The sequence below is a fragment of the Jaculus jaculus genome, chromosome 7 (genome assembly GCF_020740685.1).
Source record: "Jaculus jaculus isolate mJacJac1 chromosome 7, mJacJac1.mat.Y.cur, whole genome shotgun sequence".
NCBI classification, from domain to species: Eukaryota; Metazoa; Chordata; class Mammalia; order Rodentia; family Dipodidae; genus Jaculus; species Jaculus jaculus.
The window spans coordinates 24,943,809-24,957,733 of NC_059108.1; the positions used below are offsets into that span (position 1 = coordinate 24,943,809).

The following is a 13,925-nucleotide window of genomic DNA, read 5'->3' on the forward strand; positions in this document are numbered from 1 at the left end:
GAGAAACCTAACTTGAGTCATCTTAAACTGCTGAGCCATCTCTCATCCCTTAATTATTTTAAAGTTATTTTTATTATTTGAGATGGAAAGAGAGGGAGAGAGAGAGAGAATGGGTGCACCAGCGCCTCTAGCCACTGCAAACGAATTCCAGACACATGCACTACCTTCTGCATCTGGCTTACATGGGACCTGGAGAATCAAACCTGGGTCCTCAGGCTTCACAGGCAAGTGCCTTAACCTTTAAGCCATCTCTCTAGCCCTCATCCCTTAATTTTTTTAATGAGTAAGGCTTGAGCATTTTATTAGTTAATTTAATATTGCTGGGACAAAATACCTGACAGACATTATTTGAAGGACAGGCTTACTGTGCCAGGGGCATCTTTCCATCCTCGTGGGGAAGGCAGCAGGAGGTCGATGGCAGCTCATCACACTAGGCAGGGAGTTAGGCTATAACACCCCAAGGCCCACCCTCCAGGGACACATTTCATCCAGCAAGGCTCCACCTCCTACCGATGGTTCCACAACCTTCCCCAACAGTGCCACCAGCTGGGGACCAAGTGTTTAAACACATGTGCCTATGGGGGACATTTTACACCCAAACCACAACAGGCATGCTCATGCTGATGGGTAATACAGGTGAAAAATAGAAAGAAGGGATAATTATGAAACCAGGGGACAGGAGATAAGCTATTAAGAGTATAGGTAACCATCTCTTGCACTGTTGTTTTGATAATATGAAAGGTAGCAGGATGTTTGGGAATGCAGGTTTTGTGAAGTTAGATTGGGGATGTTCAGGTAGTTAATACTGTTTGATTATTTCTCTTTTCACAAAAATAAGGGTACTAAGCTGGGTGTGGTAGTGCATGTCTTTAATCTCAGCACTTAGGAGGCAGAGGTAGGAGGATCACTGAGTTCAAGGCCATCCTGGGCTAGCAAAAAAGGAAAGCAACCCACAGAGATGCGGGGCATGGGAGGTCTGCTAAAAGGAAAGGGAATAGGAAAAGAGGGTTTGAGAATAGTAGCTTTTGTGCAAAATCTAACCAAGGAAACCTGAAAAGATTTCCAACCTGAGCATTAGGAGTTTAATTGAGGTTAGAGTCCTAGCATTTGTGATACATGACAAAGATTAAATCCTTTTATCTTGCTGCACGTAGCAGCTCAGATTTTGGTTGAGAATGGAAGTGCTTCAGGGATTAGCTAACTTAAAAAAATAATTTTTATTAATTATTTGAGACAGAGAGAAAGAGGGAGGGGAGGAAGGAAGAAGATTGGGTGTGTCAGAGCCCCTAGCCTCAGTAAACAAACTCCACATGCATGCCACACCTGTCAAGTAGGTACTGGAGAACTGAACCTGGGTCCTTAGGCTTCTCAGACAAGCACCTTAACCACTAAGCCATCTCTCTAGCCCTTAGCTAACTTTTGCTAGAGCAACAAGACAGAAGTAGAGAAGCAGAGGTGTTGATATATGAGAACTATGTAAAAAAAAGAAAAAAAACCAAGAAGCACTTGATAGATTGAGAGAAAGATCAAGGAGGTAAGAGATTCAAATAGCCTTTGACATTTGCATATCAATTCATTGACAGTTTAATTTCCAGAAAATTGTCCATGCTTTAAATTCAGCCTAGGGAAGTTCTCAGAGTGCTGCTGCGAAGGACGGGTTCTCCTCTCTAAAGAACAGTGTACAGTAGTGTTTAATGTGCTTTAGCCCAGGCTGATCTGGAATTCACTATGTTGTCTCACGCTGGCCTAGAACTCAGTGTTCCTCCTACCTATGCCTCCCGAGTGCTGGGATTAGAAGTATGTGCACTACATCCAGCCATTTTATAGTTTTCAGATGAAATGTAAAACATGCAAAATATACTCTATTTGGAGTGACACATTTGTAGCTGGATTCTTTTGGGAGAGGGCTAAGATCTGACTCTGTAGACCAAGCTGCCTTCAATACCTTTTGATCCTCCGCCCTCAGCTGCATGGTGCTAGAACTTCAACAATAAGCCACCACACCCTGCCTTAGCTAGTTTTTCATGAAAGGCTGCCACAGAATCTTGAGTCATGATAAAATTAAGATTTAGAGCCTGGCCAGCCTCTTGGACCAGGATGTTGAATACACCAGGGATGTTGTCAGAATTTCAACTAGAGAAATTAGAAAACTAAGCAGAATCACTTGATATAGTAAGTCTTCACTGACTATAAAGGTAATAGTAATAGAGATGAGTGAGAGAGAGTTGTACACAGGGTGATCAGGTTAGACTGGGACTTACTCCAGACCAGATGTTTCTAACTACTCTGCATCATCATGGGACAGTGCATTAAAGTAATTTGTGTGTATGTGTACACATGTAATGTATATTGAGTTTACTTTTTTTACAGTTACCTTAAAGGAAAACTGTTAAGTAGGATTTTGATGCTTTGTAATTTGGTGGTGATTTTGATGTTACGTATTTTTAAAAATTTCTTGTTCATTTTTATTTATTTATTTGAGTGTGACAAAGAGAGAGAGAAAGAGACAGAGAGAGAGAGAGAATGGGCGTGCCAGGGCTTCCAGCCACTGCTAATAAACTACAGACACATGCACCCCCTTGTGCATCTGGCTAAGGTGAGTACTGGGGAATTGGGCCTCGAACTGCAGTCCTTAGGCTTCACAGGCAAGTGCTTAACCACTAAGCCATCTCTCCAGCCCAATGTTACGTATTTTTATTTGATGTGTGTGCAGGGAGGGGGCCACACACATGCCATGGTGTGCATATGGAAGTCAGAGAACAACTTTTTGGCTGGTCTTCACCTTTCACCTTATTTGATGGGGAGTCTGGTTGTTCAACTCCATGGGCCAACCTCTGGGAAATGCTGTCTCTGCCTCACTTCTCAACTTAAATGCACTGGCCACAGCTTCCAGCTTTTACTTGAGCTCTGAGAATCTGAACTCAGGTACTCAAAAGAGTTGTGTAGCAAGTACTTTATCCAGTGAGCCATCACCCTGTGTTTTGTGTGTTATTCTAAACCAGTAGTGTAATATGTGGTTCTTGAACTAGCAGTGTCAACACCTGAGATCTTGTTAGAAACATAAAATTTTTCATTGTTCCTATACCTACTGTTTGAGAAACAAGCTCTGAGATTGGAGGCAACAGTTAGTAATTTTTTTTTAAAAGATCTTATTTTTTATTTATTTAATAGAGCCAGAGAGGGGGGAGAGATAATGGGCATGCCAGGGCCTCTAGCCACTGCAAATGAACTCCAGATACATGTGCCACCTTGTGCATCTGGCTTATGTGGGACCTGGAGAATCAAACCTTGGTCCTTAGACTTCACAGGAATGTGCCTTTATCGCTAAGCCATCTCCCCAGCCTAAGTTAATAATTCTTGTAGCATGTTGATGGTTATATCTCACTGTCTTATGGCTTCATTGCTTTTCAGGAGTCAGCTTTTTCATGAATATCCTGAGACAGCAGTCTTTAATCAGCACATGATTCTTTGGGCCTTTTGTTTCAGGGCAATAGTTGTCTAGCTGTGGTACTACTCCCGCCTGTGAAGCCAAACTGAATCCCAGCATTGCTTTTGTCTCCTTTAGAGGGGGCTTTCAATTAAAATTTAAACACTTAAGTTACGTCCAGGAAAAAAAAAAGTTTATAGCCCAAAGAGCAAGTATATTGTAAATATCTATATTGCAGTATTTTTTCTTTTATAGGCTATTGAAGTACAGTTTATATTTGGTACAATTTTTAGATTCTTCTATTTTTAGCAAACTTTAATTGTTGCAGTCACTTTCTCATTGCAGCTGATGGAAGGAAAGTATTTACTTTGGCTTTCAGTCTCAAGGAAAAGTTCCATGATGGCGAGGGAGAGACAGCAGAGCACAGGGTCCATAGCACCTTCTTGCCAACAGTAGTAGAGAAGAGCAGCAGGAGAGTGAGTCGAACTCTAACCAAGGCTGAGCTGGCTAAAACACCCCTAAACTGCCCCCAACAACACACCTTCTCCAGCAAAGCTCCATCTCCCAAATTGCCATTTGCTGGGAACCAAGCATCCAAAACACATGAGTTTATGGGAGGTACCTAATTCAAACCACCATAGTTATGTCACCCTCACTGCAATAAGTTTTAGAATACTTTTGTCACCTAAAAAGTTCTTTTCTGTACCTCTCTGAATTTACTGATATATTATTGTTACAGAAATTCTTAGGCTAAGATTAATAGGCTTCTGATATCTCAGAACCATCTAATGTTGTCAACAGCATATTGTTTTGTTGTTGTTGTTGTTGTTTCAAGGTAGGGTTTTGCTCTAGCCCAGGCTGGCCTCGATTTCATGGTGATCCTCCTACCTCTGCCTCCTGGGTGCTAGGATTTTTAAAAAATATTTCTATTTATTTGTTAGAGAGAGAGAATGGTAAAGTATCAATTGTACAAATGCAATGACACCAAATCTGAGTATGTCTTATTTGATTAAGATATTATTTCTTTTAATTTTTTTGGTTTATTGTTATTTATTAATTTGAGAGTGACAGAGAGAGAGAGAGAGAGGTAGATAGAGATACAGAGAGAGAATGGGCACGCCAGGGCTTCCAGCAGACGAACACCAGGTGCGTGCGCCCCCTTGTGCATCTGGCTAATGTGGGTCCTGGGGAATCGAGCCTCAAACCGGGGTCCTTAGGCTTCACAGGCAAGTGCCTAACTGCTGAGCCAACTCTCCAGCCCTGATATTATTTCTTTTTTTTTTTTTAATTTTTATTAACATTTTCCATGATTATAAAATATATCCCATGGTAATTCCCTCCCTCCCCACCCCCACACTTTCCCATTTGAAATTCCATTCTCCATCATATTACCTCCCCATTACAATCATTGTAATTACATATATACAATATCAACTTATTAAGTATCCTCCTCCCTTCCTTTCTCTACCCTTTATGTCTCCTTTTTAACTTACTGGCCTCTGCTACTAAGTATTTCCATTCTCACGCAGAAGCCCAGTCATCTGTAGATAGGATCCACATATGAGAGAGAACATGTGGCACTGGGCTTTCTGGGCCTGGGTTACCTCACTTCTGATATTATTTCTTATGACTGAACATTAGGAAGGAAAAACATAGAGATACGCATTTGTTAAAAAAAAACAAAAAACTATGCACTTGTAGGTGTTGAATTGGCTCAGCAGGTAAGAGCCCTTGCCACAAGCACAAGGACCCGAGAGGTCCTTATTTGCTGAGTTTGATTCCTCAGCATCCTCCTAAACAGCTGGGTGAATCCACACATGCCTGAAACTCTTGTCCTGTGGAGAGTAGAGATTGGAAAAATGCTGGGGCTCATGAATAAAAACAGTAGCCCTGAGTTCAAGGAGACTCCATCTCAAGGAAACACAGGATAAATGATAAGAGGAAGACACTCAATATACTCTTCTAGCATGCACTGTCTGGGCTCATGATTTTGCACACATATCTGTGTTACCCCCCCCCATACACACACACATGTAAAAACAAAAGAAATGCCAGGCCTGCTGGCACACGCCTTTAATCCCAGCACTTGGAAGGCAGAGGTAGGTGAATCGTCATGAGTTCAAGGCAACCCTGAAGCTACATAGTGAATTCCATGTCAGCCTGGACTAGAGGGAGACCTTACCTTGAAAAAAACAAAACAAATCCTTGTGCACTTTATAATTTGTTAATAAATTAGACCAATTAAATATAAGCATTTATAAAACCTACTTATATACCTTATATACACATAAGATAAATAGCTGCTTTTTTTTCTTTTCTTTTTCTTTTTTATGAGAGGGAAGGGGGAGGGAAGAAGGGAGGGAGAATTGGCATGTGAGGGCCTCCAGTCATTGCATTTGAACTCCGGACACGTGTGCCACCTTGTGCGTCTGGCTTACATGGGATCTGGGGGGTCGAACATTGGTCCTTAGACTAAGCCATTTCTCCAGCCCAAATAGCTGCTTTTGTAAAACAATGCTTATCTTATTTATTTGAGAGAGAGAGAAGGCATAAGAGAGAAGGCATGCCAGGGCCTCCAATTTCTAGAGATGAGCTCTAGATGCATGTACCGCCTTGTACATCTTTCTTTATGTGGGTAGAGAATCAAACTTGGGCCTTCAGGCTTTATAAGCAAGCACCTTGAACTACTGAGCCATCGCTCTAGACCAATAGCTGCTTTTTGAATGTAATTTAGTTTTCTGTGGCTTCGTTTCCAATTTCTTTTTTCCTTTTGATGTCCTGCAGTTTTACAATGGTGTATCCAGATATGCATTTATTTTATTTTTACACTTGGGAGTTTGTTGGACTTTTTAAATTTGGGGTTTCCTGTTTTTCATCAGCAGAGGTAGGAGGATTGCCATGAGTTCGAGGCCACCCTGAGACTCCATAGTGAATTGCAGGTCAGCCTGGGCTAGAGTGACACCCTACCTCGGGGAAAAAAAAAAAATCACAAAAAACATCTTTTTTTTGTGTGCTCTATTACTGTATTTTAATAATCATTTTTGGTTCTTTCATTGTTCAAAATTGTTGGTCATTTCTAATCATTTCTTCTGGCTTGCTCTCCCCCCTTTTTTCTGTGTGTGGTATGTGACGCATGGTTGTATGCACAAATGTGCGGACCTCATGTACATGCATGCAGAGGCCAGAAGAAAACATTGGATGTCCTCTTACCCCTCATTTACATATTTGTTTCATTGAGACAGGTTCTCTCTCCCTCAACCTGAAGGTCCTGTCAGTCAGTGAGTCTCAGCAATTCTCTGGTCTCCACACTCTGGACTGGGGAGTAGATCTTGGCTTGCTGGCCGGAGAGGCCTTTTGGCTTAGTTGTAAGTGCTCATAACTACTGAGCCACTCTGTATCCCTGGCCTGGTATTTTTAAATTTAATTTATTTATTTGAGAGAGAGAAAGAGAATGGGTGTGCCAGAGCCTCCAGCCACTACAAACAAACTTAAGATGCATGCGTCCCCTATACATCTGACTTACATGGGTCCTGGAGAATTGAACCAGGATCCTTTGGCTTTGTAGGCCAACACCTTAACCACTTAGCCATCTCTTCAGCCCTTGATGTTTTTAATTCCATTTATCTGTAACTTAAATATTTATTGTAATTAGTTTACATATTTTTATGAGAAAGAGGGAGGGAGAATTGGTATGCCAGAGCCTCCAGTCACTGCAATTGAACTCTAGATGTGTGTGAAATCTTTTTTGCTCATGTGTGATCTTGCACGCTTGTGTCACCTTATGCATCTGGATTACATGGAATCTGTAGAGTCAAACATGCACAGTCAGCACCTTAACTGCTAAGCCACCTCTCCAGTCCTTTTCATTTTATTTTTACATTTTATTTTATTATTTTTTTAATTAACAACTTCCATGATTATAAACAATGTCCCATGATAATGTCCTCTCTCCTCCCACTTTCCCCTTTGAAACTCCATTCTCTACCATATTCCTTCCCCCTCTCAATCAGTCTCTCTTTTAGTTTGATGTTAATATTATTGTTTTTATTTTTTAAGCGTGCATCACCACTCCTGGGTATGTCAGGGCCTCCAGCCACTGCAAACAAACTCCAGATGCATGCGCCACCTTGTATACCTGGCTTATGTGGATACTAGGGAATTGGACCAAGCTTCTTTGGCTTTGCAGGCAAGCACCTTAACTGCTCAGCCATCTCTCCAGCCCCCTAATTTACATTTTATAACTTGATTTCAGTATGCTAACTCCCAAAGGGATGAGCCCATATGCATTTTTGGTTCTTGTCATTCATCCTGATTTCATATCATAAATCTCTTTATCTCTTTATAGTGTTTATTTTCTTGTATATTTAATGACTTTTACTTTATCATGGGAAACTAAATATCTTGCTTTTCTGTACACCTGCTTGGGTTGAAAACAGTCTGTTTTGGCCCTTTTGAAGTTCTGATTAAGTATTTTAGTCCTCCAGCATTCATCTGTTGCTGGTGTAAAACAGGCATTTATCTCATACTTCACTTTCATTTAGCTTTTGTAACTTTCCCTTACGTTTAACCTTACTGATTTCTGTGCCTTTGATTCAGTAGGTTGTTTTTTCAGCTATAGGCAGAAATCCAATTATAATAGGATAGCAGACTTCTGAAAAGAAGTTACAGTTTCTGTTATTGTAAGATGCATGTGCCAGGCATGGTGGCGCACACTTTTATCCCAGCACTTGGGAGGCAGAGGAGAATCGGCGTGAGTTCAAGGCCTCTCTGAGACTACATAGTGAATTCCAGGTCATTCTGAGCTAGAGTGAGACCCTACCTCAAAAAAAAAAAAAAAAAAGAAAAAGAAAAGAAAAGAAGAAAAAAAGAAAAATAAATAAATAAAAGAAGAAGAAGAAGAATTGTTGGGCCTGGGGAGATAGCTCTGCAGGTAAGATCTCTTGCTACATAAGCATGAGGACCTGTTCGATCCTTAGCACCCACATAAGATGGCCTTGTCTGTGCATACCTGTAACTCCAGTATGAACTGAGAGGAAATAGAGATGAGGGAAATTACTAGGGAAATTGGCTTACATGATTATGAAGACTGAGCGTCCCACAATGGCCAGTGGTAGGATGGAGAAACCAGGGAATCCAGTAGTATGGCTCAATCTGAAGTTGAAAACCCAGAGAGAAGTCAGGGGAAGGGATGCTGATATGAGTACAAGGGCCAGAGGACCTCTCCAAAGGCAGAAGAATGATGACCCAGATCTCTAAGAATAGAGCCAAAATATGTCCTTCCTTTGCCTTTCTCTGTGTGTGGTGTGGGTGCATGTGTACCATGGTATTCTTATGGAGGTCAGAGAAAAACCTCTGGTATCATTGCTTGCCTTTCACCTTATTTGAGACAAGGTCTCGCTTGTTTTGCCCCTACCAATACTAGACTAGCTCTCCTGACTTCACCTCCCATTGCCACAGGCACATGTACTATTTGTATCCAGCTCTTTGTAGGCTTTGGGGATCTGAACTGATCATCAGGCTTGTACAGCAAGCACTTTTAACCACTGAGACATCACTCCAGTCCCTCATTTGCCTTTCTGTTCCATGTGGGCCCTTAACTGACAGGCTGATGCCCACCCATCTTGATGACAGCTCTTCCCTTTGAAAACACCCTCACAGACACACCTGAGATGGTCCAGTCAACCTAATAAATGCCAAGCCACATGGGTTTTCCCTTTAGGAGAAGTATGAGCTCAGTGTCTACTGAAGCATTAGAATAATTAGTTCTTTATCAGCTATCTGACCATACCAATAATTGACAATAATTGAACCCAATAAATTGACAACCAGAATCGGCTGTCCCAAGGTCTGTACAGTTCAATTGAATTTGAGGTCTCTCTAAAAAGTTATTTGAGAGACAGAGATAGAAAGAGACAAACAGAGACTGAATGTGGGCATGCCAAGCCTTTATGCCACTGCAAATGAGTTCCAGATCCATGTGTCACTTTGTGCATCTGGGAAATCAAACTCGCCTTGGCAAGCAAGCACCTTTAACCACTGAACCATAGCTCCAGCCCTGTAGCCTCTTTTTAAAATACTACCAGTTACTTTCCATTACTGTGATGTCAAAAAAAAAAAAAAAAACCTCAGATGATCAAAAGGAGGAATATCCATTTGGTCATGGTGTATAAATCATTTTGTACACTATTCTCCCTTTATCTGAAAGAAGTATGTTCCAAGACCTCCACTGGATGCCTGACACTATGAATAACACTATACCCTGTATATAATTATGTCTTTCCATTCATATGTATGTGTATGTGTGTATACACACAGTTGTAGCTACATACTATAATAAAAGTTATGTGATTTGTTCTCTCAACATATCTTATTGGACTGGAGAGATGTCTTAGCAATTAAGGTGCTTGCCTGCAAAACCTAAGGACTCATGTTCAGTCTCTCCAGATCCCACATAAGCCAGGCATAAAAAAGTGAGTCAAGCATAAGGTTGCACATGCCCACTAGGTAATACAAGCATCTGGAGTTTGATTGAAGTAGTTGAGGCTTTGGTGCACCAACACTCTCTCTTGCTGTATCTAAAAAAGTTAGAAAAGGCTGGGCTGGTGGCACATGCCTTTACCCAGCACTCGGGAGGCAGAGGTAGGAGGATCACTGTGAGTTCCAGGTCACTCTGAGACTACATAGTTAATTCCAGGACAGCCTGGACCAGAGTAAGACTACATCGAAAAACCAAATAGATAAATAAATAAGTAACTAAGAAAAGAAAAAAATATCATATTGTACTCCATTCTCTGTTCTGTGATGATATAAGGTGATTCAGTGTCTACAGAATGAGATAAAGTGAGGTGAATGACACTAGGCAATTTGACAAAGCAGTGGACTCTATGGAGGAGTTTCCTGAATATAATACAGCCCGTGATAGTCGATGGATGGATAGTGTATACAGCATGCATACACTGGACAAAGGGATGAGTTGTCTTGAATAGAATAGTGACATTTTATCATGCTAGTCAAAATAGTGGAAAACTTTTTGGAATTTACCATTTAATGTTTTTGGACAGCATTTGACAGAAAACCTTGTAAAGTAAAGCTAGGAGGAGTGTTAAGTAAGAACCACTGTGTGTTAAATTCTATGTGGTAATATTTTGCAAAGGGTTTTCACATCTGTATTCATGGGAAATATTGTTTGAAGTTTTCTCTGCTGTCTTCTGATTTCATTATCAAGGTACTATTAGCTTCATAATTTTTTTTGGAATGATGTATAAAATTGATGTTGGTCTTTTTCAGACGTTTGGAAATTTTCTTCATTTAAGTCATGTGAGCCTTGAAGGGAAGTTTTAAGTACAAATTTGATTTTGTTAGTATAGTTAATATTAATTACTCCATGTTGGTTGAGATGTAGTTATGTTTTTTAGGAACTGATTCAGTTCATCTGAATTGTCAAATTTATGTATGTAAAGTTGTTTTGTTTGTAGTTATCCCCTTACTCTTCCAAGGTCTGCAACGTCTATGGTCATAGTAACAATTTGATTTCCAATATTGGTAATTTTGGCCTTCCTTTGGTTTTACTCCTTTTTAGAAACATTTTTGTCTTCTGCCATTTTTTTTGATTTTCTTTTTGTTTTCAGAGTCATAACTTCCTTTTTTTCTTTTTAAATTTTTACTTTTATTTATTTGTTTGACAGAGAAAAAGGGAGAGAGAGAATGGGCGTGCCAGGCTTCTAGCCATTGCAAACGAACTCCAGATGTGTGCATCCCTTTATGCATCTGGCTAACGTGGGTCCTGGGGAATCAAACCTGGGTCCTTTGGGTTTGCAGGCAGACACCTTAACCACTAAGCCATCCCTCCAGGCCTTAGTTTATTTTTTTAATTGATAACTTCAATAATAGACAATAACTCATAGTTATTTCCTCCCCCCCCCCACTTTCCCCTTTAAAACTCCATTCTCTGTCATATCCCCTTCCCCTCTCAATCAGTCTCTCTTTTATTTTGATGTCATGATCTTTTCCTCCTATTATGATAGTCTTGTGTAGGTAGTGTCAGGCACTGTGACGTCATGGACATCCAGACCATTTTGTGTCTGGAGGACTATGCTGTAAGGAGTTCTACCCTTCCTTTGGCTTTTACATTCTTTCTGCCATCTCTTCGGCAATGGAGCCTGAGCCTTGGAAGGTGTGATAAACATATTTCAGTACAGCTTCCCTTTTTTTTCATTTCATCATTTCCTGTTCATTACTATTTCTTCCTTGTTTTACCATACCCCCAGTGTTGTACCCATTGTTAAAAAAAATGTTTTTAAACTTGCTTATGTCTTTAAGTCTCAAGAAGGCACTCGTAGATAGTATATAGTTGGATTATTTTAAAAATTCTTGCAATTTCTGATTTTGATTGGAAAGTTACATAGTGACTAATGAGTCTAGTAGGGAATAAAAAATAAATATGCCATGACAATATAGCCTTTTTTTCCCTAGAAATGAAGTACTTAAAAATATTTACATCTATAATAAAAGAATTTAGCATATCAGTTTGTCAGAATGGGGAAATATACTTATTTCACTAATATCTGATAAGAATACCTCTTTACTTTTTGGTAGGAAATAGCTATCTCAAATTTATTTTCATATGGTTTTTTTTATTTGCAAGCAGAGAGAAAGAGAGGGAGAGAGTATGGGTACACTAGGGCCTCTTGCCACTGCAAATGAACCCCAGATGCATGTGCCACTTTGTGCATCTGGCTTATGTGGACACTGGGGAATTGAACCCAGGTTATTATGTTCAACAAAACAAGCAAGGGCCTTTATTTGCTGAGCCATCTTTCCAGGTCCTCCTGTGGTGGGTTTCTTTTGTTGTTGTTCAGTTTTTCAAGGGATCCCTCGGGGTGGTTGCGGATATTCCCCAAGGGGGTGTGGGAGCAGCAGTCAGGTTTTTGTGGGAGGCAATGCCTCTGGGCATGATGTCTCAACCTATGGCTCTTAAATTCTTTTTTGTTGTTTTTGTTTTTTGAGGTAGGGTCTCACTCTATCTAGCCCAGGCTAACCTGGAATTCACTATGGAGTCTCAGGGTGGCCTCGAACTCATGGCGATCCTCCAACCTCTGCCTCCCGAGTGCTGGGATTAAAGGCATGCACCACCATGTCTGGCTGGCTCTTAAACTTTTTACATCACCTCTTCCGCAAAATTTCCTGAGCGATAGTGGGTGTTTTAAGTGTATTTCTGTGATGAGCTCTTAGGAGCCTCTTGACCTCTGCTTTGGTAAGTATTGAGTATCTTCAGGGCCTAGTGAGTCCCTATCTTTAATAAACAAGTAAGTAAGTAAATAAATAGATTGTCTTTAATCCTAAGAATAAATTATTTCATAAATATTTAAGTCTCCAATACATAATACAATAATTTACATACTAGCAATATTAATATTTTGATACTTACATAATGTTTATTTTTCTCAGACAATGAGAAGACACAGAAATGAAGTGACAGTCGAACTCAGAAAGGTAAGGGTCATGAATGTAAAGAAAATTAGTTCAAAGATTTTTCTAATGCTAAAATTTCATGCAACTTGAATAATGAAAATATTGTGGCAAATTAGTAGTTTTCCTCAAAAGTACTCAGTAGGAAAACACATTAGATAGTTTGTAATTGTATATGTATATAATTATAATTGGTTTCATTTTTTGAAGCTACTAGATATTCTGGGAAATACTTGACTAGCATTAAAAATTTTACAACAGTTGATGCAATTAAATACTTTTTTTCTTAATATCCTCATTCTCTGGTTCATGTACTGAATAAAATTCTTCTCCTTGTTCCTATGTTCTACTTGTTAAAGAAAACCAAGAAAAATAGACAAAAGCAGAAAAATATTATGTCTTATCAATTGAATGTAACCTCTGTTAAAATTATTTGTTGGGCTGGAGAGATTGCTAAGTGGTTAAGGCACTGGCCTGCAAAGCCTAAGGACCTTGGTTACATTCCCCAGAACCCACATAAGCCAGATGTACTTGGTGGATCTGGAGTTTGTTTGCAGTGGCTGGAGGCCCTGGCGTGCCCATTCTCTCACTCAAATAAATAATAATAAAATATTTTAAAAATTATTCATTGCATTACATTGTAATTGGAGGGCATTATAGTTAATGTCATAAAAACTGTATTTTTATGTGAACCTCTTTTAATATTTAACTTGTCTATCAAGAAAATACACATAATTCCTATTTACATGTGCTTTCTAAGGCTAGATTTGAAACTTATTTCAAATCTTAGCATGTTAAATTAGACCTTATTCCTTTTCTAATTCCTTACCACCTTGAAACTTTTCAGTTTTAAAAAGAAATAATTCTAGCCTCTGAAAATACATACTTTTCTCAGTAAGACTAAATAAAGTTATACATCTATTCACTTAATAATTATTAGGGCTCACTTTGGGATAAACACAGCCTCTTTATATCACTTCAAAGTACCAATACTGTTACCAGAAGCTCCTTTTGACTATGCTTGCAAGAT

At 39.6% G+C, this 13,925-nt stretch overlaps 1 protein-coding gene across 1 annotated transcript in view; it reads left to right on the forward strand.

Moving 5' to 3' along the window:
• The window catches only part of Kpna3 (karyopherin subunit alpha 3), an 82,977-nt gene that overhangs the window by 39,626 nt on the left and 29,426 nt on the right, over positions 1-13,925 (forward strand). The window contains exon 2 of the mRNA XM_045154655.1: positions 12,875-12,919. Within this exon, the coding sequence (XP_045010590.1) occupies positions 12,875-12,919 (45 nt within the window). The remainder of the gene's footprint in view (positions 1-12,874; positions 12,920-13,925) is intronic.